This window comes from Arachis ipaensis, chromosome B05 (assembly GCF_000816755.2).
Source record: "Arachis ipaensis cultivar K30076 chromosome B05, Araip1.1, whole genome shotgun sequence".
Taxonomy (NCBI): domain Eukaryota; kingdom Viridiplantae; phylum Streptophyta; class Magnoliopsida; order Fabales; family Fabaceae; genus Arachis; species Arachis ipaensis.
Window position 1 is genome coordinate 145,242,865 of NC_029789.2, and position 26,326 is coordinate 145,269,190.

The 26,326-nt window shown below is 33.1% G+C and overlaps 3 protein-coding genes across 3 annotated transcripts; 1 reads left to right on the plus strand and 2 right to left on the minus strand.

Annotated features, from left to right (window-relative positions):
- Nucleotides 1,381–3,561, plus strand: LOC107641478 (F-box/kelch-repeat protein At3g06240-like). Its single transcript, XM_016344969.1, has 2 exons — nucleotides 1,381–2,470; nucleotides 3,458–3,561. Exons 1-2 carry the CDS (start codon nucleotides 1,381–1,383, stop codon nucleotides 3,559–3,561), a joined length of 1,194 nt encoding a protein of 397 aa, XP_016200455.1.
- LOC110272166 lies at nucleotides 5,463–6,133 on the minus strand. Its single transcript, XM_021124052.1, has 2 exons — nucleotides 5,888–6,133; nucleotides 5,463–5,671 (listed from the first exon to the last, which is right to left on the minus strand). The coding sequence occupies exons 1-2, from the start codon at nucleotides 6,036–6,038 to the stop codon at nucleotides 5,463–5,465; spliced, it is 360 nt and encodes a 119-aa protein (XP_020979711.1). The 5' UTR covers nucleotides 6,039–6,133.
- LOC107641479 (F-box/kelch-repeat protein At3g06240-like) lies at nucleotides 10,629–11,492 on the minus strand. Its single transcript, XM_021124053.1, has one exon. It carries the CDS (start codon nucleotides 11,490–11,492, stop codon nucleotides 10,629–10,631), a length of 864 nt encoding a protein of 287 aa, XP_020979712.1.

Genomic DNA, 26,326 nt, shown 5'->3' on the forward strand with positions numbered 1-26,326 from the left:
AATTAGGTAAATCAAATAATAATAATAATAATAATAATAATAATAATAATAATAATAATAATAATAATTTATATATAAAGTTAATAATATATGAGTTACTAATTTAAATGACATTAGTAACTTAAGAGTGAAAGATATTTGGTGAAATATTAGCAAAGTTAAGCTGAACAAAAATACTTATATTTATTTATATTGGCAGATATCGAATTCGATAATAATATTATTAACTAAACTCTATTTCTAAATTGAAATATCAATTACTCAAATTAAGATATACACATAAGTTTCATTTCTTATAAATGACTAGAATTATAGTTTTAATTATGTAAAATATTTCATCATAAAATATATATATATAATAATATGAATTTGATTGAATTCAAATAATTATAAAATTAGTTCAATTATTGATAATAAAATAATTTCTAAAAATAGAAAACTCCAATTTATGAAATAAATTATAACTTATTTATATTTATATTTTTAAAACTGAGGGTCGCTACAATAAGGTTATAGAAAGTCCCATCCAAATTTGACAAGAACAAGACGACTTATATAGAAATGGTTCTCATGGTTGATAAGATAAGTTGATTATTTTTCATGATTCTCTCAAGTGATGTTAGGTCCATTTTATAAATATTTGTGGTTTATATTTTAAGTTTATATTTTAAGTTTATTGATAAGTAAACCCTTGCACAAATCAAAGATAGTGCAATTTTATTGATTTATAAGTGCTAATAGCCTTTATATTTAATTTGTTTTATAGTGTGATAATAGCCAATATATTTGTTTGTGGATTTAACTATTATTATATTATTTATAATCACATTAAGTATATATCTGTGATTTATTGAAAAAAGTAAATTATTAAAACTAATTAATAACTATTTTAGAGTTAATCCAATTAACACTAAATTAAAAAAAATAAACAATGCATAACATGTTAATTTTTTATTAATCAAATTATTATAATTCAAATTAATTTTTAAAAAATAATTTAAAATTATAATATCAATCTTATCACGTGCATGGCACAAATAATTACACTTGTGAATAATAATTATACATTTATGTTTGTGATTGCAAATGCAATTCAAGTATTTACAATTTATATGGGCTTCCTTTTTTTTTTTCTTATTCTACTTAGATTTGCTATATATATTCTCAATCAATCAATTTGATTGGTTTGATGTTTAGTCCTATATATTAGAGATCTTGATTAGGAGAAAAACAAATAGAACTAGAAAAACGTAATACCATTGAAATTTTTTTAAACTTTATGTTGGAATCTAATTTATTTTTCGTTACATTTTAAAAGGCACAGCACAAGCACAAGACCCTAATCTCTATTTGTTTTCATCTTTTTTGTTTTCAATACAAATGGCAAACCATAACGATCAAATTCCTAATGATCAAATTCCTAATGATCTTGCACTGGAAATTCTAGCAAAATTACCCGTTAAATCCTTGAAGCGATTTAGTTGCGTGCGAAAGTCTTGGCTAAATTTACTTGAGAATCCTGATTTTAAAAGCATGTACTACGAGAATTTAAAATCTAAAACTGCCCACTCATCGTCTCTCCTTCTATGGAGATTATTTTACCAAAGGGATGAAAATAATGTGCATTTACTTTCTGGAGAGAGATATGAAAACATGGTTACATTAGTTTTGCCAACTCTGGTTGAGAGTTATGGTCCCGGCGAGGTTCTAGAATGTGTTAATGGCATTATATGTCACTATGAACGAGGTCGTGAGGTAATAGGACTTTGGAACCCCAAAACAGACGAGCATAAAATTATTCCTCCAGGTATTAGTGATGATGAGCCCGGCTTTGATCGGCATGTAAGTGTTCATGGATTTGGTTATGACAATGTGAATGATGATTATAAAGTGGTTCAATGTGTATATTATATTTATGGTCGAACTTTGTTTGAAGAACCTGTTCTAAGAATTTGGCAAATTTATAGTCTAAAAAGCAATTGTTGGAAGAAACTTGATCTTGAAATGACTCAGAAGGAAGATGTAGATAAAGCTTCTATAGCGTACTTGAATGGAGTATGCCACTGGTGGGGTAGCGAGTTTGCCACGGATGAACTCGAAGAACAAGTACTTGTGTCATTTAACCTCAGCACTGAAACATTTCGAACCACATCAATTGTTTGGGTGCAAGAAAATGATGATAGCCCTACCAGAACTTTAGTAGTGCTCAACGAGTCTGTTACTTTGATTTCCTCTTTTGCTCAGAATAATCGCATTGAAATATCCATTTTGGGTGAAGTTGGTGTGAAGGAATCCTGGGTGAAGCTTTTCACACTTGGACCCTTTCAATCAGAATTTCGTTATCCAATGAGAATGGGCAACAAATGTGATGTAATATTTTATATAGGAAATGACAGTAATGAATTGGCTTCCTTTGATGTCATTACGGGCAAAGTAATTCACAATATTAATATCAAAACAAGAATGTTTGGTACATGGATTTACAAGGAAAGCCTCATCTCTTTCACCAAAAAAAATTAATTGATTAGTAAATATACAAATTTAAATGTAAGATATACTTAAATGGGGTATGGGAAGAGTATGTACACTTTCTAAGATGAAAACTAATTTTAATATTCATGTTGGTAGTTGAAATTGATTTGATAAGTTAATTTGTATTTCATTCTAATATTTTGAGCTGGTCAATTATGTTTCATATTTTAAAAAATACGAGTATGAAGCTTTGCTGAGTTGCCGTGTGTGCGTGTCGGATACATTTTGGATACAGCACTCACCAACACTCGTCCGACACGCGTGTCTGTCCGCTGTATCCAACCATGTCTTAATAAAAAATAAAAAATTCTTCTGCAGACACGTTTGGATATACCTAAATACCATCACGTGTCAGTATGTCCAGTCTTATTTTTAATATATATTCTTGAAATAAATTTAGATATAGTATATATTATTATTTATTAAAACAAAATTTTTTTTTAAATACTTGATATAATTAAAATAAAATATTAAAAATAAATAAAAAAAATTATATTTTAATATCTATAAAATTTTAAAATATTATTGAGATTTATATAAAAAATACTTTATATTTTATATGTATGCGTGTCTCCGTATCTTATAAAATTTTAAAATTTGCGTGTCGGGCGTGTCCCGTTTCGTGTCGTGTCCCGTGTCAGTGTCGGTGCATCATAGAATACGACTCTTGGTGTTAAAAAAAAAAAATTATATCACACGAATCAATTTTGATATCTGAAGTAATAATGAAAACAAATCGGATAATTGTTCATTATTCAAACTGACTTGTTTTTACTTTTGTACTCAAATGTGGATGCGACAAAGGAGTCTATTGAAAATTTGCTAAAAACTATGTATGCGAAAGTCAGTGACCTTGCCTCTACTAGAAGGATATTTGATTTGATTATCAAAAAGAGCATTTTCTCATGGACATCAATGATTGCAGGATATGCCCATTCGTATCACCCATTGGAGGCATTGGATTTGTTTAGAAGGCTTGTACGGACAGATTTTAGACCAGATGGACTAATCGCTGCCACTGTTTGTTGACTTAGGATCAATTAGCGTAGCACAAGAGATGGAAGATTATATTTCTCTAAATGGATTGGAATTTGATCTACAAGTCCAAACATCTCTCATACACAGCTACTCCAAGTGTGGAAGCATCGAGAAAGCCAAAGAAGTATTTGAAAAAGTGGCAAATAAAGATTCAACTGTTTGGTCTTCCATGATAAATAGTACTAGACTTCACCATCAATAATAATGATGCTTCAGTGTTCTTGGATGCTCAACATTGCTGCATCATGAAAACCAGCTTAGATTATCTCTCCAGTTTGTCTGCTAATGATGGTTTATCAGGAGCAATGAGAGCATTTTGCACATTGTAGTAGTAGCTACATTGAAGCAAATATGAAAATTGAGTCCACTGCTTTATAACTGTCGAGAGCTGATAACTTAAAATCTGACCTTAAAAATAACAAGAATCAGTTCCCTGATACGGTGGCAACAGAAAAAGGACTGCGGCAAAAGTTGGTATGTTTGGAGGAAATGAAAGAGGATCTAGAAAAGCAAATCAGAATTATGAATGCTAACATCATAACTTCTCGAAAAGAACAGAAGGAGAAAGAGAGATGTCTATGTGGAAGGAAAGGCACTCAAAGCTCGAATGGACGTGAAGAAGGAGGAAGTACCGCATTTGCAACATGAGCATGACTTGGCAAAGGTAAACCGGGAAAAAATCAAAGCTGAATGGTCAGAGTTTGGAGAAAAATTTATAAAGATTGTTGTAGAGCCAGCTGTACAAGATTAGCAAGGGGAGTTTGGTTTTGTCTTAGAGCAATAAGTACATGACATAAATTTTAATTTCTATATTAAGTTCACTAAATCATGTTTTCCTTTCAGACAGTGTTAAGCCTGTAGGATAATCATTTCACAATCCTTGCTGACTGCTCCATGGATCACAAATTGTTGTCTTCTTTGGAGACTATCTAAATCAGTGCATTGAGTCTCATAGAAATTAAGGACATTCTGCTATAGATAATAATGTAATTACCATATAGAGGTTGCTCTTCACATAAAATAATGCAAGTTTTGTTGTTTTATTGATTGAAATCGATCATTATTTAATTGTTATATATAGTAGGAGAATAATGTCGAGTTAATAGTAAGAAATCATCATTCTCATCAATTGTAAAATCTTATAAAACAGCTGCATTAACTGCACTGACATCTGCTGCATTGACTTACAGTTGTCAACTAACTTAACACCTTGTTTAACCAACTTGTCAACAGCAGAAACTGCCATTTTCTGCCATTTCTATCCGATAATGTAGGCGGCCTAACCTAACAATTGCGTCAATGGCTGACTTCACGGCTTGAACTCACGACATTGAAGCTCAACTGTTGCTTCAAGGCTTCCCTTCCAGCTAGGGTGATTATGGAAACTAATTATAATGTTACCAAAGGCATATTTTAGTGCAAAATCTTAGTATTGTCTGTGGGCAATAACTTGTTTATTAAGCTTAGCAAGATGGAAGTTTTATTTGTGTGACAAACCCTATATGTGATAAGCACTGATAGGAGAAAGAGAAAATGTAAGCAAACAAAACAAAACTGAATAGAAACTCACCCTTCAAATGAGAGGGTATATGAATCTGTATATCATTTCTCTGTAATCTCTATGGCATGTCTGTGTCATATAACTTGTTAATCAACAATTAAATGAATCTTCTATGTTACCCTGTGGATTTGTAACTCCATGGAATGCATTAATAGTAATTTCTGTCACTTAGTAAAGTATACATCTAGTTAAATTAGATCTTCTAAGAACCTATAAGATGTACAATTCATCAATCAAAAGATTCTTTTAAGAATGGTTGCTAATATCTGACATGATCAACAAATCAGTAACAGAAATCAGAGTTCTGATCTCTACTTTTGTTCTCATTTTCTCATGGTCCTCTCATCTTTTCAACAAAGTGACGCCTCTTTTCTTCAGTGTTCCCATTGACATCTACTTTTGGCTCTTGTGAATCATTCACTCCGTCTCCATTGCTAAGATCTTCAAGATCTGACGGGGCACCCCCAGCATTGCTTGAGCATTCCGTCCCCTTATCGTTCGGTGGTTCACCAACTTCAAGCCTTGTTTCAATCTCTACTACTGCACCTCCAGAAATAAGGTTTATCTTATAGGAAGGGCCAACATTTATCTTATAGAAACCACAAACAAGTGAAGGTTTCAGTGAGGATTTCTCTTTAAAAATAAAATAAAACACCAATGTTTATCTCATGACAACCGCGCAAAAGAATGAAGTTGGTTTTTTAGTAATTCTACTCAAAAATTGAGGAATTCTGGAGGAAGATCCATCAGGCTTACTGGACTTTTCTAAGCCATCAAAACTTGATCCTGCTGATGGTCTCATGATAAAAGGATGATATTCAATATTTAGTGATGCTAGATATCGATGACACTCTTCATACAACTGACTAGACCACTTAAGTTTTTCACTCTGATCGCGTGAAGCCATACGGAGGGCCTTACACCATGCTTCTTTTTCACATGACGTCTCAAGATATATGTAAAGCAATTTGCTTCCATGGTACACCACAGATTTGTTGTTTTCAACTTGGAAATGGTAACTACCTTAACTTGAGTGATTACTCCAAGCAATACTAAAATACTAAAGTTACTTAAAAGCTACATAGGTACACAATTCGTTTTAACATGCAATTCTGTACCTTTTTTTTTATGATTAAATTACAAGTATTCCTTTAGAAAGAATTCTATAGCAGCAAGTGTTGCGCAAATAAATGAGAGAACACAAGCTAGCAACGACATGAAACACAATGTAAATAACAATAGAATAAAAAAATAATAACAATAACAATAAAAAGAGGAATTGTGGAAGCATGAAGCTTACCTCTTTTTCGAAGGTAGAGTCAGGTGATTGATAGGATCATTTTGCGAACTAGTGTCCAATGAGATGGGTGCTGAGATTTTGTCTTTGTCCTTCATGATCTTGCGTTGCAGCCGTTCAATGATCCACAAGATTCCCAAAGCTTCGGCAACCACAACCGTCACCACCCCAACAAAAAAAAACCGAGGAAGAGAATGAAGATAAAAACCAAAAACATTTTCTTTTCCTTCTTTCAACACCCCAATTGATGGAAAAACTATAAGGACAATTTAAAAAAAAATGGAATACGAGAGAATGAGAGGAATGAGGTGAAAAGGAAGACGAACCCCAGATGAGGAAATTGAGAACGACCCAGATGAGAGATGAAGTTAAAATTGGAATCTTTATTTTACATTTGTTCTTAAGAATCGGATGCTAAAATTAAAAGCTGCATTTTCTCTCTTTTTTGTTGTTCCTTCTGCATTTTCTCTCTTTCAAACAGGGCAGCAACCTGTTTGTCTGCAACATCTACGAATTGAGTTTTGGAGCGAAACCAATTTTATTATAAAATTTAATTAATTTGCTTTATTTCTCTAAAACTTCAGAATTTTAAAAATTGAGGATTGGGAGTTGTGAATTTTTGAATATTGGTAGTCAAAGGTAAAAAGAAACAGATTTCAGCAAGCTATGCACCAACTTCCAATGCTTGTAACTCTTAGAATTGAATAGCAATTGGGTTGCAACTAAGACATTTCTGGATGAGCCAGGAGTTCCCAAACCAAAATTTAGCTTAATTGGAGTTTTGTAATAAAAGTTATTCAAATTGAAAGGTACTAAGCTTGTTGGTTTTTAAAACAGATTTTGACTCATTTTTACTTAACTTCCAGGTAATGTAACTTCTTCATTAAAAATGGTATTAACTCAGAACTAATTGAGAAAGAAACCTGGATGAGTAAAGTTTAACTACATTAATTTTTAAAGTCATTGAATTTAACTTGGATTTTATATTTTTTGAATATCACATGTTGCTGCTGTTTTTCTGGTTTTATACACTGCAGAGCAGTCACGGTTTTTCCTTTATTCCTGAGGCTGGAGAAATCAGAAAATTATGATCTTTAGTTTATTAGAAAGCTTATTTCAAGATGAACGCCTGAACATAAAGTTTGCGCAATTCCGAATTCATTTGTTATATTAAAAACAGAAAAGAAAATAGACTGTCGAGGATGTCTTAGTGATAGTCATGGGTTCGAGAAGTTAAAGTTTAATCTTCGTGTGATGTGATTGATTTAATGTTAGAGTTGGGTTGATTTTAAGATTATTCGATATTAAGAAGGTTGAGAAGAGTTTGATAAATAGTTTGGTCAGGACCCGGAAAGGGTAATCAAGATGAATTATAAGGGAATGATGATGAAAAATGTGAAAGGGAGGTTGTTAATAAAAGGAGTTAACATGCCATGACTTGATGAATGATTAAATAATGATTATGACTATGAAATGGCTTATGAATGATGATATCTGAGATACGAGTTTTTCTGGGTAAAAACCGTGGCTCGCCACCACGTGTTCCAGGTTGATTCTCGATACTCTGTTAACCCTACGTCGTAAGGGTGACCGGGCACGTATAAATTCCCGGGTATGGATAATCCCCATTGAGTGATTTATATGATGATTGAATGTGAACTCTATGCATAGACTCTTGGGAATGCGCGACGGGGGACAGTCTAAGGTTTTCGGACTTGTCGGGTTGGCTGGATAACCGACAGATGGACCCCATCAGCCATAGGACAGACATGCATCATATGCATTTGTTTGTTTTGATTGCTATGCATTTCCTGGGTTTGCCTAATTGATATATATCACCTGCTATCTGTTATACTTGCTATTTGTACTATCTGCTCATTACTTGTGTGTGACCTTGTTTGGTTGCTTGTTTCTGTTGCATTGTGGATGATGGAGGGATGGAGGAAATGGAGAAATGGTTTGGTGTTAGATTAGGATTGAAATTGAGTAAGTTAGGTAGATTTAGAATACCTACCCCTATTTATAGCTTCTAATTAGTAATTAAGTTGGATAATTGTATAACAGAGTTCTAGGATTGCCTATGGCATTCTCAAGACCTTATTTATTATACGTGTGGCACTTTTACCATGCTGAGAACCTCCGGTTCTCATTCCATATTGTATTGTTGTTTTTCAGATGCAGGTCGAGAGGCTCCTCGCTAGGTGTCTAGATCCTGGAAAGCGAAATAGTCATTGGGTGTATTTTGGCTTCTGGCTGTATATATGTATATATATGTTTAGCTTACTCTCCAAGTAACTTATGTATGCTGCTCCTCTTAGAGGTTGAGGGAGAGATATGAGTTATTTTGATATTATAGTGTATTTTGGGATATTTTGAGAACACTTATGTATGTTTATATGTATATATATACCCTCCGGCCAGCCTTAGCTTTGCAGGCTGAGTCAGGGACTAGTTATGCTGCTTCTTTGGTTGTCCTTTACTCTTTTGCTTATCTTTATCATGTTCCTATTAGGTTTCTTAGCACGCAAGTAATCCTTTCCTAAGCGTTGCACTTTTTATTTTGCGATTTTGTTTTACCCGTTTTTCAAGACTCCTAGTTAAATATCTTTTTCTTTATTATTATTATTATTATTATTATTATTATTATTATTATTATTATTATTATTATTATTATTATTTCAAGTATCGTTTAATCTAGTCCAATTTTCTCTACATATTCTGAAAATCTGGCAACTTCTGCCACTTCTAATAATAATTTATTGTTCTAATAATAATTTATTGTCCGTTCAGACTTCAGAATTTACCAACATGCTATTTTTTTTTTGGTGAAAAAGGTACTTTTTTTTAGTATGTATAAGAAATAGGTCAATGGCTTCTTTCCCCATCTCATGAATAACATAGCTATTTATCATGGAAGACCAAACAATTAAATTTTTATCTGTTGCTTTTTCAAATACTTCTCTAGCTTTTTTGATGCTTCCACACATGGAGTATATGTGTATGAGAGATATTTGAATTTGTAGATTATATTCCAATCTATTTAGAAGATGTGTGGTTCAAATATTATTTTGTTATAAAAATTTCATTCTTATGGGAATTAAATATATCCAAAAAAAAGTGGGAATTAAATGATGGTATTTTGATTTTCTGAAATCAAATTTGCTTGAAAATAGCTTTTCAAATTTTAAATTAAACATGGTGATATGATATTTCCATCTTAAAATTCTTATGAATTTTTTATAATTTTTTCAACCACACACATCCTTAGAGAAATATAATCTTCCATCTCTTGTGCTATGCTAATTGATCCTATATCAGCACAAGCTGATAAAACAGTGGCAACTGTTGGTCTATTTGGTCTAAAATTTGTTCGTACAAGCCTTTCAAACTGAGAAAATGCTCTTTTTGATAAAATCAAATTAAATATCAATGGTCTTCTCCGAGTTCGATGAAAGAGCATTTTCTAAGCTGGACAGAGGAACCGAGGAGTAAGAAAGGTCGAAAGCAGCGGTTGAGGAGCTTTTGTGCGATTATATGAAACATTTAGCTAGAAAGGAACATGAGAATTTTTAAGAATAAAAGCAAAGGTGTTGAAGAGATCATCAACATGACCGTAACTAGTGTGAATGAATGGACAAGTGTCGTTCCCTTTAGTTGTTGATGGCTATGCTAAAGATGACGTGGGGACTTTTACTGTTTTGACGTGATCATGTAATTAAATAAGTTTGTGGTATTAGTCTGTCTCTGTATGCTCTACTTTATTGTGTTGAGCTTTTATTTAAAAAAAAATATATCCTTCTAGCAGATACAAGGTTATTAGCAAATTAAATATCCATTTTGCATACATAGTTATTAGCAAATTTTCAATAGATTCCTCTTTATCGCATCAACGTTTGATTACAAAAGTAACTTGAGAATACACAAGTTCAAGTTTGAATAATGGGCAATTATTCAATTTGTTTTCATTAATACTTCAGATGTCCAAAACTGATTCGTGTGATATAATTTATTGTTTTCTAACACCAAAAATCTTATTTTTTAAAATATGAAATATAATTGACTATTTTAAAATATTAGAATATAATACAAATTGACTTATCAAATTAATTTCAACTACCAACATGAATATTAAAATTAGTTTACATACTCTTTTCATATTCCATTTAAGTACATCTTACATTAAATTTATATATTTATTAATCAATTAATTTCTTTCGTGAAAGAAAGGAGGCTTTCCTTATAAATCCATGTACCAAATCTTCTTGTTTTGATATTAATATTGTGAACTATTTTGCCCGTGATGACATCAAAGGAAGCCAATTCATCGCCGTTGATACGAGAGATTACATCACATTTGTTTCCCATTCTGAATGCACAATATTTTGGAAAAGGTCCAAATCTAAATGTGAAAAGTTTCACCCAAGATTCCTTCACACCAACTTCACCCAAAATGGATATTTCAATGCTATTATTCTGAGCAAAAGAGGAAATCAGAGTAACAGACTCGTTGAGCACTACCAAAGTTCTGGTAGGGCCATCATCATTTTCTTGCAGCCAAACAATTGATGTTGTTCGAAATGTTTCAGTGCTGAGGTTAAATGACACAAGTACTTGTTCTTCGAGTCCATTCGTGGCAAACTCGCTACCCCACCAGTGGCATACTCCATTCAAGTATGCTATAGAAGCTTTACTTACATTTTTTTTTTTAGTCATTTCAAGATCAAGTTTCTTCCAACAATTACATTTTAGACTATAAATTTGCCAAATTGTTAGAGCATGCTCTTCTAATTCCATTGGATCATAAATATAATATACACATTGAATCACTTTATAATCATCATTCACATTATCATAACCAAATCCATGAACACTTACATGCCGATCATAGCCGGGCTCATCATCAGTAATACCCGGCGGAATAATTTTACGCTCGTCGGTTTTGGGGTTCCAAAGTCCGATTACCTCATGACCTCGTGCATAGTGACATATAATGCCATTAACACATTCTAGAACCTCACCGGGACCATAACTCTCAACCAAAGTTGGCAAAACTAATGTAACCATGTTTTCATATCTCTCTCCAGAAAGTAAATGCACATTATTTTCACTACGGACGTTTTTATCCCTTTGGTAAAATAATCTCCATAGAAGGAGAGACGATGAGTGGGCAGTTTTAGATTTTAAATTCTCGTAGTACATGCTCTTAAAATAAGGATTCTCAAGTAAATTTAGCCAAGACTTACGTACGCAATTAAATCGCTTCAAAGATTTAACCGGTAATTTTGCTAGAATTTTCAGAGCAAGATCATTAGGAATCTGATTGCTATGGTTTGCCATTTGCATTGAAAAAAAAGGATGGAAACAAACAGAGATTAGGGTCTTGTGCTTGTGCTGTGCCTTTCAAAATGTAACGAAAAATAAATTAGATTCCAACATAAAGTTTAGAAAAATTTCAATGGTGTTTCGTTTCGCTAGCTCTATTTGTTTCTCTCCTAATCAAGATCTCTAATATATAGGACTAAACATCAAACCAATCAAATTGATTGATTGGGAATATATATAGCAAATCTAAATAGAATAAGAAAAAAAAAAGGAAGCCGATATAAATTGTAAGTACTTGAATTGTATTTGCAATCACAACCATAAATGTATAATTATTATTCATTAGGCTTAGTTTTTCTTAAACAATATTAGATTCTACTGGTTTAAAAAGAAATAACTATCCTAGACTGAAAATAACTCCTTATCACTATTTGTGCTACTTTGTTGGAAAAATAAAATAAAAAAAAATTTAAAGTGAAGTCAAAACATATAATTTGAAAAAATAACAAATCAAATCAAGTAAAAATGAAAGGGATGTATTTTCTATTTATTTAATTGAAAGAATCATAGTCCATGAATAATGAAACCAAGGTTGGCACAGGCCTTTAGCAAAGGGTAAGTGAAGGTATTCCCATGCTCAGCGGTGTGTGAAACCATGGAAGTGTATACGTTTAAGGTTTCAGTAAAGAACCCAGTATTGGTAGAATCTCGAATCAAGTTTCATAGGTAAATGGGGCTTTTTGAAACTGCTAAGTGATGCAGAACGCACTGCCATTTAAATAATGGACAATTATATGATTTGTTTTCATTACTACTTTAGATATCTGAAATTGATTGTGTGATATAATTGAGGGTTTACACCGTAAAATAATTAAAATTACATCAATGTCCTAAAAAAGTGAATTAGCTTACATGCATGTCCTAAAATAAATTTATATAAATCGAATCAACTGAATTCAATTTATACTCTTTCAATGTAAATCAACTAAAGTAAATTTATAATTTACTATATATATGTTATATCAATCTTGATTCAATTTACTTGTATATGTAATTGATGAGTTTGGAAAACTCTATTTCTAATTAAGTGATAATCAAACATTATTAATAAACTCGGTTGCAAAAATTATTGATACTAAATTAAAATGATTAAATTAATTTTTGCAATGCAGGTTCAGATTGGGCTAAAAATGAAAATCTGGTACAAGCCCAATATACTTCTAAGAATTTCAACTTTGATGTTGAATTATTGTGGCTGAAACAATGTGTTGTTACATGGGCCAGATTGATTTATTATTGCTACAAGCCCAAATGAATGCTTCCCTATTTGCTCAATGCATGATCCGAAAAATATACATCAGGAAAGAAAATGTTATTAATTGGGCCAGCTTTTATTGAATTTCAACATGAAGCCCATATCAAACCAAAGATCCAATGCTTGATCCGATACATAATGAAAGAAAGCAAATTGACTCCATGCTTTCCAACGGATTCAATCTCTTGTTAAGGGATGGATTTCAAAATTTAATTTGCCAGCATTGGAAACATAAATGAGAGAGAGAATATGAGTGACATGATTGATTTGATCAATGCAGCACGCCACTCAAGCAAGGGAAGTAAAAGCAATCCCATTTAATATGTTCTATTTCAATTAATTGCTTTTACTCTTCATTCTCTCTCATCTTTCCTTCCTCTCTCTTTCGGTCTTTAACCAGGAAACATTGGTAGCCATAGAAGCAAAAATAAGCTACCGAAAGGAAGGGAGAGCAAGCCTAAAGACCATCACAATGATGGCAAGAAAATATACTAAAATAAAAATGAGCTGTGGCTGAAATTTTCACAAAATATGGTTAGATTTGGTGAGGTAATCTTGAGCTCTTTATGCTCAAAAAAAGGAAGAAGAAGAATCGGCCAGCAAGATGAGATTCTTGAAGCATGGCTTGTCTTTGATTCTGCTCAACCACCACAGGAAGTAGCTAGAGTGGCGAAGTGATGGTAGATGCAGAGATTGAAGCAGATGAAGTCATCATCATCATGAAGCATCAAGGGCCAGAAATCCATATTGGAGAGCAAGCCAAGGATGGAGAGCTCGGATTGATGAAGAATGATGATCAAGAAAGGACTAGAGGTAATTGCATGTTGGGTTTTGCATGGTTGTCTCTTCTCTCTCTATGTGGCCGAACCAGTTCTGTTTCTTGAAGGAGTTAGAAGTTAAGCTTGGGTTTTGGCTTCAAGTGTGGAGGCTTCCCTCTTCTATAAAAAGAGTGAACTACCACTGTTTGAAGCAAGGAGAAAATTTGAGAGTGCAAGGCACAGAATTCTCAGAGCTACCTGAACTAACAGATTTCTCTTCTCCTTCAATGTATTCTGTTTAGTATTTTTCTGTTTAATTTTATCATGTCTTGAGTCTCATGGAAAAAGGAAAACAATGAGGTTTGTATGAAAAAGTCATAGAGCGAAAAAAGGCAAAGAGTGCAAAATTAAAAGAAAAAGCCATAGATGTCTTAGAGTTCCTTTGTTCATCTATGTTGTGTTTCATGATTCTGTGGGAATCCCCTTGTAAGTTGGGTTAACACTTTACAGTTTGTAATCAGATTGATTATAGTGAAATTCCATCATGCTTGTGATGGAGACTGGATGTAGGCTGCACTGCACTTAGCAGCTGAACCAGAATATATCTAGATGTAATCTTTCTCTCTTCTCTACTCCATTTCTGTTTCTACTGCACAGGAGCAAAAACCAAAAATATCTCGTGCCAAGTAACGAGACAAAAAGAAAAGTCTCGTGGCTAAGGACGAGACAAAAGAAAAAGTCTCGTATCCAGTGACGAGATAAAAAGACAAAAAGTTTCCTGAATTGGTTTCACAGGTCAGCAAGGGTTATCAAGCGAAAAGGGGGCTAAGATTCAACCCCCCCTTCTCTTAGCCGCTGAAACCATCAATTGGTATCAGAGCTTGGTCTCAAAGAGATCAAGCTTTGCAGCTTGGAGTAAAGATCCTCATGGCAGAAAACAGTGGCTCAAATGTGGTGTCCTACAACTTACAGAAGGACAGTCAAGCAACAGACCGCCTCTTTTCAATGGAAAAAACTATACCTATTGGAAAGAGAGAATGAAGATCTTTGTGCAAGCAGTAGACTATAGACTTTGGAAGATCATCTTGGAAGGCCCTCAATTTCCAACTAACACAAGTGCTGAAGGAATAGTTTCTCTCAAACCAGAAGCAAGCTGGACCGAGGAAGATAGGAAGAAGGTGGAGTTAAACGCCAAGGCAGTAAACCTGCTCAACTGTGCTATCAGCTTCGAGGAGTACCGACGGGTATCAAGATGCACAACGGCAAAGGAAATCTGGGACAAATTGCAAATCACCCATGAAGGAACTACCATTGTAAAGAAGACTCGGACAGACATGTTGAACAGAGAGTATGAAATGTTTGCAATGAAGGAAGGAGAGTCCATTGATGAACTGTTTGAACGATTCAACATCATCATTGTTGGCTTAGATGCTCTGGGAATTACATATCCTGATTCTGTGCTAGTGAAAAGAGTGCTGAGATGTCTCACAAAAGAGTGGGAAACAAAAGCTTTAATTATTTCTGAGAGCAGTAGCTTAGACTCCATGACTTGTGATGATTTGAGAGGAAATCTTCTTGCTTTTGAAAACATCTATTTGAAAAAAGATTCAAAAAAGAAAGGAATCTCTTTTTCTTCTATGACTAACCCTCTGGATGAAGAATCCATTGATAACTCCTCTGAACATGAATTTGTGTTGTTTGCCAAAAAATTCAGGAAAATGATGAAGCTCAAAGGCAAAGGCAGCAGCTCAAGGAGAGTAAAGAAAGACCTTAGCAAGGTAACCTGTTACAACTGCAAGGAAATGGGGCATTTCAAATCTGATTGTCCCAAGTTAAAAAGGGAGGAGAAGCCGAAAAGAGGAAAGAAGAAGGGACTGATGGCCTCATGGGAAGACTTGGAGAATGACTCAGATGATGATGAAGAAACCGAGACCAAGTCACAACCATGTCTCATGGCAGATCACATAGATCAGGTAGTCTTTCACAACCCTAACACTGAGGATCTCCATCTTATGATAGACCACCTTTCTGAAAAAATAAGATGTTTTCTGTTGGAAAATCAAGAACTTGAACAACAAATCACCATTTTTAAGGCTGAAAATAGTTTTCTTAAAGAGAAAGTGAGAGAGGCCGAAACTGCTTGTGATCTTGTTGAAGAAAATAAGCAGTTAAGAGCCCAAATTAAGAGCTGTGAAAGTAACCATTCCGTTCTTGCATATGTAGATTGTTTTAAACAAAATGAAGAGTTGCTTAAAGAGGTTAAAAGGCTTAAGGAAGACTTAGCCAAGTTCACACAAAGTTCTGAAAATCTGAATCAAATCTTGGCTAGTCAAAAACCTCTTTATGATAAGGATGGGTTGGGGTTTTATAAAACTGAAAAATCTCATTTTGAAAACATTGCTTCATCTTCAAATGATACAAGGTATCAAGACCCAACCTACTTTAACAAAACAGCAACTCCAAGATTTTGTAGCCTATGCAATTGAAATGGTCACTTTCCTATTCAATGTTTCTTTGGTGAAAGAATGATTGGTGATAAAGTTTGTAAAGTTGTTTTTTATTACAATGGCTTAGGACATAGAAGATGGTTTAACGTAAAAGGATCCAAAAAGATTTGGATACCTAAGGTCTCTTAAGCTTGTTTTGTAGGTGTGCCTAGCATCCAAACGAAAGGAAAATATGTGGTATATGGATAGCGGATGCTCTAGGCATATGACCAGAAAGACAACCTTCTTCATAAAGCTTGATGAATATGATGGAGGACTTGTCACATTCGGTAATGATGCAAAAGGAAAAATAGTGGCTGTTGGGAAAGTTGGTAAAAAATTTTCATCTTGTATAAATGATGTTCTCCTTGTACATGGTTTGAAACATAATTTGCTTAGTGTTAGTCAATTGTGTAATTTGGGTTTTAAAGTTGTTTTTAAGAAGTTTGTTTGTTTGGTTGTTTGTGAGAAAACTGGGGATATTTTATTTGAAGCTAAAAGATGCAATAATGTGTATGGATTAACTCTTGAGGACCTAAAAGAACAAAATGTAACATGCTTTACATCTCTTGATTCTGAAAAATGGCTATGGCATAGAAAGTTGGGACATGCAAGCATGTACCAAATTTCTAAGTTAGTTAAGAAAAATCTAGTTAGAGGAATTCCAAATATAAAATTTGATAAGGATCTTACTTGTGATGCTTGTCAATTGGGCAAACAAGTAAAATCCTCTTTTAAACCTAAAGATGGAATCTCAACCAAAAGGCCATTGGAGATGTTACATATTGATCTTTTCGGACCAACTAGAACTCAAAGTTTAGGAGGTAAACACTTTGGTCTTGTGGTGGTAGATGATTACTCTAGATTTGGTTGGGTATTTTTCCTTGCTCATAAAAATGATGCTTTTCATGCCTTTTCCACCCTTTGCAAGAAAATTCAAAATGAAAAAGATTTGAAAATTGTCCATTTGAGAAGTGATCATGGAAGAGAATTTGAAAATCAAGATTTTGAAAAATTCTGTGATGACTTAGGAATTTCTCATAATTTTTCATGCCTTAGAACCCCCCAACAAAATGGGGTGGTTGAAAGAAGGAATAGAAGCATTCAAGAGATGACTAGGGCTATGCTATGTGAAAATGAGATTCCTAAATTTTTATGGGCTGAAGCTGTGAACACAGCATATTATATTTTGAATAGAACAATCATTAGAAAAGGATTAAAGAAAACCCCTTATGAGCTATGGAAAGGAACCCCTCCAAATCTTAAGTACTTTCATGTTTTTGGATGCAAATGCTTTGTACTTAACAATAAGGAAAACTTTGGAAAGTTTGATCCAAAATCCTATGAAGGAATGTTTGTTGGATATTCCACCACAAGCAAGGCCTATAGAGTTTATCTCAAAGAGCATAGAACTATAGAGGAATCCATACATGTTACTTTTTGTGATTCTAACTTAATTCCCAGTATTGTAAAGGATAATGATTCAGATTGTGAAGAGGCTGGAACAAGTAAAGAAAATCTCAAATCTGTGCAAAATGAAGAATTTGTCAGCCCGGTTTTATCTCCTCAGATTGAAGGAGAAACTTCCATTTTGTCTCCTGAGCAGACACGAGAAACTGAAACAGTGAGACCATCAGAAGTTCATCAAAGCTTAACACCTACCCGAAATCCTAGAGAATGGAAGTCCATGAGGGGTTATCCTCATGACTTCATCATTGGTGATCCCTCTCAAGGTGTAACCACAAGATCCTCCACCAAAAGGCAAGCCGAACCTAGCAATCTTGCTCTCTTGTCACAAATGGAGCCCAACAATGTCAAACAAGCTCTTGAAGACCCATAATGGGTTAATGCAATGAAAGAAGAGCTTGCTCAATTCGACAAAAATGAGGTTTGGACACTAGTACCCCATCCGGATGGTAAGAAAGTAACGGGTACTAAATGGGTATTTAAAAATAAACTTGGTGAGGATGGACAAGTTGTTCGTAACAAGGCTAGATTAGTAGCCCAAGGTTACGATCAAGAAAAGGGAATAGATTTTGATGAGTCTTTTGCTCCGGTAGCTAGAATGGAAGCAATTAGGTTGCTTCTTGCCTATGCCGCCCATAAAGGTTTCAAAATGTTTCAAATGGATGTTAAGTGTGCTTTCCTTAATGGTTTTATTGATAGAGAAGTGTATGTGGCTCAACCCCCCGGTTTTGAGGATAAAAAGTTTCCAAATCATGTTTTCAAATTAACTAAGGCTCTTTATGGTCTTAGACAAGCTCCAAGAGCTTGGTATGAAAGGCTTAGTGCCTTCTTGTTGGAAAATCAATTTCAAAGGGGTACCACCGACACTACTTTAAGTGAATCTCGAGTCTCTAGCCTCCAAAGGAATCAATCTCCAGCCCCTGTTCGATAGTCTCAAATGGGCACCGTTGCTCCTTATTCATAAAATGGTGTACCCAGGGTTGGTAAGACAGTTCTATGCGAATCTGAGGTTTATTGATGGTAGCCTTCATTCTTATGTGAAACGGGCTCATATCACCCTGAATTCTGAAACCATCTCTTCTGCCCTTGGATACATTGATGAAGGGCCAAAGGCTTACATGAGTGATAAATGGGATTCACATGTAGGGGTTACATACAAGCAGGTGCTTCATCAAATATGTGAAAATTTATCTGGCCTAGATGGAACTGTTCCGACTCACAAGGCTTTGGGTCCAACTAATTCCCTGCTGCACCGCATCATAACTCACATTCTCACTCCTCAAAGTGGTTCTCACAACAGGGTAACCGTATCTGACTGTCTCATAATATTTGCTCTTGTTACTTCATCTTCCATTTCATTTAGTTATATTATGATTCAACACATGTGGGAGTCTGTGAAGAGTACTAAAAAGGCTAATCTACCTTATGGAATGTTTCTCATGTGCATTTTTGAGTACTTTAAGGTAGATTTAACCAATGAGGATGTAGAGAACAAGGTCTCCATGATCAAAGGAGGCGGGGCTGCTAAAAAGGGAAAGAAATCAATGGCTTCTGATGACGACTTTGAGGGCCGCCCAGAATCCTCAAAGACGACTGGTTCCCTCAAAGAAATCCTCACAGAATTCACCAATATGTCCGATCTCATGGTTCAATTTCACAAGTCTGCTCGCAAACTTGCATATGAAAATGAGTCGGCATGGAAGAAATGCCAAGAAAGGGTCAGCCTAATGTTGGAAAGCCTTGAGGATGAAGTTGGTAGTGATGCAGGAGCAGAGGACTCTGACTTTAATCTTTCTGATGATTAACTTTCTGGTTACTGTTTGATATTGGCACACTTTTGCTCAATTAGTTACTTTGTTTTGTTAGGTTTGAAACTGACAATAGCTACCTAGGTGATACTTTGATGACACCTTTTGGTTATGTTTTGGGTTTTATATTGCATATTATGTTTCCCATAATCATCGTTTCTTGCAGGTGCCCCTTTGATGACAAAAGGGGGAGAAAAGCTGAAAATTGAAATATGAAAAACAGGGGATGAAATTTTCTGTTAAAAATTCATGATCACCCTGGTTAAAAGGATATATTTTGATGCTTGATGATAGCATTGAAGCTACTGTTTTATAATGATTTGGCAATGCATGTGTGATTGATTGTTAATTAACCTTGATGAATATGCATGATTGTATTGAATACTCTGTTTCATCCTGGTTAACATGCTTGATATTTTTAGCAGTTCCTTTAAATTGTAAAGTATAAAAACTGCCATGTTTTGATCATGTGTACTTCAAATATTTTTCTCATCATAATAATTTTTTTGCTCTGATATCCTGACTAGAAAATGTTTGAAAATCATTTGGATAGCCTTTTTGATTGATGTATGAAAAAATTTTTAAGCAGATAATCAAATTATTGATAACAAATGAGTTTTGTATATCATTCAAATCTGCTCATAAATCAAGCATTCAACATATCAAAATAAAATGTTGAATAACACTGTTTCTTGAAGCTTGATTAAATTGTTACAGGTTAGTGCTTCCCTTGGTAAGAAAAGCATATATCAAGGGGGAGCCATGTGACAATTTGAAAGGGGGAGAAATTCAACTTCAAAGGGAGTATTTTTTACTCAAACTTTAAATTCCTTTCCATTTCAATTTTAATAATGTCTGTCATCAAGGGGGAGATTGATGAGTTTGGAAAACTCTATTTCTAATTAAGTGATGATCAAACATTATTAATAAAATCAGTTGCAAAAATTATTGATACTAAATTAAAATGACTAAATTAATTTTTGCAATGCAGGTTCAGATTGGGCCAAAAATGAAAATCTGGTGCAAGCCCAATATACTTCTAAGAATTTTAGCTTTGATGTTGAATTATTGTGGCTGAAACAATGTATTGTTACATGGGCCAGATTGATTTATTATTGCTACAAGCCCAAATGAATGCTTCCCTATTTGCTCAATGCATGATCCGAAAAATATACATCAGGAAAGCAAATGTTATTAATTGGGCCAGCTTTTATTGAATTTCAACATGAAGCCCATATCAAACTAAAGATCCAATGCTTGATCCGATACATAATGAAAGAAAGCAAATTGACTCCATGCTTTCCAACGGATTCAATCTCTTGTTAAGGGATGGATTTCAAAATTTAATTTGCCAGCATTGGAAACATAAATGAGAGAGAGAATATGAGTGACATGATTGATTTGATCAATGCAGCACGCCATTCAAGCAAGGAAAGTAAAAGCAATCCCATTTAATATGTTCTATTTCAATTAAAGCTAACAGATTTCTCTTCTCCTTCAATGTATTCTGTTTAGTATTTTTCTGTTTAATTTTGTCATGTCTTGAGTCTCATGGAAAAAGGCAAACAGTGAAGTTTGTATGAAAAAGCCATAGGGCGGAAAAAGGCAGAGAGTGCAAAATTAAAAGAAAAGGCCATAGATGTCTTAAAGTTCCTTTGTTCATCTTTGTTGTGTTTCACGATTCTGTGGGAATCCCCTTGTAAGTTGGGTTAGCACTTTACAGTTTGTAATCAGATTGATTATAGTGAAATTCCATCATGCTTGTGATGGAGACTGGATGTAGGCTGCACTGCACTTAGCAGCTGAACCAGGATATATCTGGGTGTAATCTTTCTCTCTTCTCTACTCCATTTTTGTTTCTACTGCACAGGAGCAAAAACCAAAAATATCTCGTGCCATGTGACGAGACAAAAAGAAAAGTCTCGTGGCTAAGGACGAGACAAAAGAAAAAGTCTCGTATCCAGTGACGAGATAAAAAGACAAAAAGTTTCCTGAATTGGTCTCACAGGTCAGCAAGGGTTATCAAGCGAAAAGGGGGCTAAGATTCAACCCCCCTTCTCTTAGCCACTGAAACCATCAATAATAAATTGAATCTAGCTTATTGGATTTAGTACTACTACATAGTAATATAGTATTAACATTTTTGTCAATAAAAAAATACTCTCATTTCAATTCAAATAAAATATAAAAAAAATCACAATGAATAAGAATAGAAATTTAACTTTTGTATTTTACTATTTTAGCTCAAATTCCAAAAAAAAAATACTATTTTTTTTATTTAAATTTATGAATGAAAACAGAACTTACAAATTTAAGGGTACAATTTGGCTCAATTAAAAATTAGAGAGCTATATTGAATTGGAAGTCAAATTTAATCTTAAGTATTAACTTGAAGTTGTGGCTTTGATTTTTTAGAGCATAAGGTTATCAAAACAATAAATTTTATACTTAATTTCACAAATTAAATGATAATTTAATTGATATAGTATTTTAATTATTTCTCAACTTACATATTATATAAATATAATTGGTCATTATATCTTGTATAACTATCTGTTACTTCTGACCCTGAAAAAATTATAGTTTTAACTCCTATGCCATTTTAGAAAGTTATATTTTGTATTAATTTTTTTAACATCAATAATCCCAGTAATAATTTTTTAGATGCTAACGAGTCAAATGATAATTTTTAATAAACTTAAAAATCATTTAATGTTCCATTTTACATCCATCAGTTTATAAAAATATAATTTTTTTGAAATTTGAACTAAAACACAAAAGTTGGATTTCTATTCTTATTCGTTTTGATTTTTCTTTATATTTTAGTATGATTATCTTGCTTATTTTATTTTACTAGTTACAAATTGTTCTATTGTACTTATCACTTGTAGGTTGGACAGTGAAATGAAATGTCCAATAAGACAGAAATTGCAGAGCTGAAATTATTTTTTGAAGTGGAAACAGGATGTACTCTTTTTCTTTATATTTTCAAAACTTAGATGCAAAAGAATGGTTTAGTACTAGTTCAGCTTATTTGAAATAGTTTGCTTTTCGGTTTTTAAAGTTGTGAAATTATTATCCTACAGGCTTAGCAGTTAGCACTATCTGAAAGGAAAACATATGATAATTGATATAGTGAACTTAATAGAAATTAAAATTTTTGTCATGTACTTGTTACTTAAGGACAAAACCAAACTCCTCTTGCTAATCTTGTAGAGCTGACTTTACAACAATCTTTTTAAATTTTTCTCCAAACGATTCAGCTTTGATTTTTTCCTGGTTTTCCTTTGCCCAGTCATGCTCATGTTGCAAACGTGGTACTTTCTCCTTCATCACATCCATTTGAGCTTTGAGTGCCTTTCCTTTTACTAGGTTCAGAATTCGGTGGTCCCAAAACGTTTGGACCATTAAATGGTTTTATAACAAAACATATTTTTTAAGGTTTTTTAATAATTGCTAAATAGTCCTTTTTTAAATTTAATTACAAATTAACCCCATATATTTTATTTAATTATAAAAACGATTTTTTATTTTATAAATAATTATTTTAACCAAAATCTATCATCTTTATTAACAATCAAGAATAAAAACAATAACGAATTAGATCTTCTATTGATCCTAATAAATTTTTTGGCCATTCCAATCGATTAAAATATTAAATTTGATCTGTCACGTTCGTGAGGAGTCATGAAATTGTGTTTCGTTGAAAACCAATAGATTGGACTATCAAACTAATCGATTGAATTCTAACTCAATTCGATTGGATTTCAGTTTATCACTAAACAATCGATTGTAAATTGCTGGGAAGCATGGTTTTGCATAAATCAATCGATTGGTCATAGTAACCAATCGATTGAACAATGAATTAAATGTCGAATTTATGTAATTCAATCGATTGTTTAGGATTTTCAATCGAATGATTTCTTCAAAACAATCGATTGGTCTCACTATTCAATCGATTGGTTATGGCTAAAAATCGATTGAACTTTGCACGTGACTTCTAATTCAATCGATTGGTTTGAAACTTCAATCGATTGTGGAGACTTTCTCCTCAAGGTAACACCTAATTTCTTCATCTCCTTTACTTTAATAATGTTTTCTTTAAGTCACTACTTCTTTCTTCCTACCTACCTTGCTTGCTGTGATTTCGTTCATTTGTTGCAGGGAAATGATTTCAGTCTGTTTGTCCGTTCATATTCGTTGTGTTCATGAGAATGTACTATAGTTATAGTGACTCAACCCTATCAATTTTCATTTTTTAATTATCCTAGACTATTCATTGATTGGTTACATCCTCAGTGTTGGGCTGCATTGGCGCTTCAAGTTTGATTGGTGCTCAATGAGTACCCGAAATTGAAGCTAACCCAAGGAAGAAAACTGCTTCCCAATTTATATTGGCGATGATCGTACAGACGAGGATGCTTTTAACGTAAAAATAAATAATCAAACTTATTGATATTTAATTAATTACACTACTTGTATTACATATCTAACTGACTACCATAATCATCATCAGGTTTTGCGCAACAGAGGTCAAGGGATTGGGAATCTTATTTTTAGAGTTCCAAAAGACACATAAACTTCATACACCTTGAAAGATCCAGCAGAGGCAAGTTTCAACAAATAATTATTATCTTATAAATATAGTATTTTTTTTGTATTATGGTGAATCTGAACATCCTTGCCCAACCAATATGTTCAGGTTGAGCAATTTTTTTGCGGCGTCTAGTGGAATGGAAAAGATCGATTACACCAACAAATGCATAGAGAGATTTATTCCATGAGTAGTATACTTAACTTATTGTAGATTACCTATTGAAGGAATATAAGAGTTTTAAACCAATCGATTGAATTAAAAACCATGTGCAAAGTTTAATCGATTTTTAGCCATAACCAATCGATTGAATAGTGAGACCAATCGATTGTTTTGAAGAAATCAATCGATTGAAAATGCTAAACAATCGATTGATTTACATAAATTCCACATTTAATTCATTGTTCAATCAATTGGTTACTATGACTAACCATGCTTCCCAGCAATTTACAATCGATTGTTTAGTGATAAACTGAAATTCAATCGATTGAGTTAGAATTCAATCAATTGGTTTGATAGTCCAATCGATTGGTTTTCAACGAAACACGATTTCATGACTCCTCACAAACGTGACAGATCAAATTTAATATTTTAATCGATTGGAATGGCCAAAAAATTTATTAGGATCAATGAAAGATCTAATTCGTTATTGTTTTTGTTCTTGATTGTTAATAAAGATGGTAGATTTTGGTTAAATTAATTATTTATAAAATAAAAAATTGTTTTTATAATTAAATAAAATATATGGGGTTAATTTGTAATTAAATTTAAAAAAGAACTATTTAGCAATTATTAAAAAACCTTAATAGAAATTAATAGAAATTAACATTTTTGTCATGTACTTGTTACTTAAGGACAAAACCAAACTCCTCTTGCTTCAATATAGCTACTACTACACTGTGCAAACACAGTTGAAGCTTCAGATATCAATGCTCTCATTGCACCTGATAAACCATCATTAGCAGACAAACTGGAGAGATCATCTAATCTGGTTTCTGCAATGTTGAGCATCCAAGAACACTGAAGCATCATTATTATTGGTGATGAAGTCTAGTGCTATTTTCAGTGCTTCCATGGTCTCTTCATTTGGAGAAAATTAAATAACATTGGTCTCAGCATCAAGAGAAGCATAGAATCCTTCCATTTCTAGATCATCAGCATCATCATCTGTCGTCGTTGGCAACACAGTGCAACATGTTTTGTGATGAAATTCTTCTCTAATAGCCATTCCACTTAATGAAGAGGGAAATAATGGAGCTTGAAGGTTTTGTGTCTCAGCCAAAAATGGGGATTGAGAATATTCTGCCAGTATATTAGCAGGGTGATCCAACACTGCTTGGGCTAATACACAATATACAAGACGAAAAAGGTAAAGCGAAGTCAAATAGTTTATTTTAAAAAATTAAATGCATTTAAATAGAATATTTTACTTATTAAGAAATACTTGTTTGATGAATGACATTATCAAGCAGAGTAATATATAGACATAGTTGAGGAGTGTAAAGTGCAAACCAACTTTTGCCAAGTGAAGAACAGAAATTATGTATAAGTCAAAGGAAAGAAATCTGTCTCTTAATCTCTGATGTTGTAGCTTGTGGATGATAATTGCATTAAATTTGATCTCAGGTGAGAGTCCAAAAATTCTTGCTAACATTGGCGCAGGGATAACTCTTTGCTATACATCCATAAATCATTATTACTTTCTGCAGGAATTCAAGCTTTATGAAATGCCCAAATATATAAACTACATATAAGACAAAGTTTAGGAAGAATAATCAAGAGTCAATTAACTCTTCACTTTCTCTTTTTACAAATCTCTTTATTAGAATTTAGAAGTTGTGAATTCTATCCAATTCCCTCTAAAATATCATGTAAGTTACCTTCATAATGTGTCAAATTTTAATATATGGCATTTAAAGTTAATAATAATTACAAAAATCAAATTATTTTAATAGTCCGATAATATTTTATTGGTATATATATTTATAATTAAACTAAAACTATATTCATCACTACATATGTTAAATTTAAAATCTTTTAATTTTTTATGTATCACTCTCGTTTTCTTAAATTAAGTGTATCTTTTTAATTGTATATAATTATTAAATTTTATTGAGAAGGAGACAGTAAAAACTATATTATATACTA

Coding starts and splice junctions, on each gene's coding strand:
- LOC107641478 (XM_016344969.1), top strand. CDS start 1,381: ATGGCAAACCATAACGATCAAATTCCTAATGATCAAATTCCTAATGAT. Junction 2,471..3,457: donor TATCAAAACAAGAATGTTTG/GTACATGGATTT, acceptor CAATGATTGCAG/GATATGCCCATTCGTATCAC.
- LOC110272166 (XM_021124052.1), bottom strand. CDS start 6,038: ATGGCTTCACGCGATCAGAGTGAAAAACTTAAGTGGTCTAGTCAGTTG. Junction 5,672..5,887: donor TGATGGCTTAGAAAAGTCCA/GTAAGCCTGATG, acceptor CTGGAGGTGCAG/TAGTAGAGATTGAAACAAGG.
- LOC107641479 (XM_021124053.1), bottom strand. CDS start 11,492: ATGGTTACATTAGTTTTGCCAACTTTGGTTGAGAGTTATGGTCCCGGT.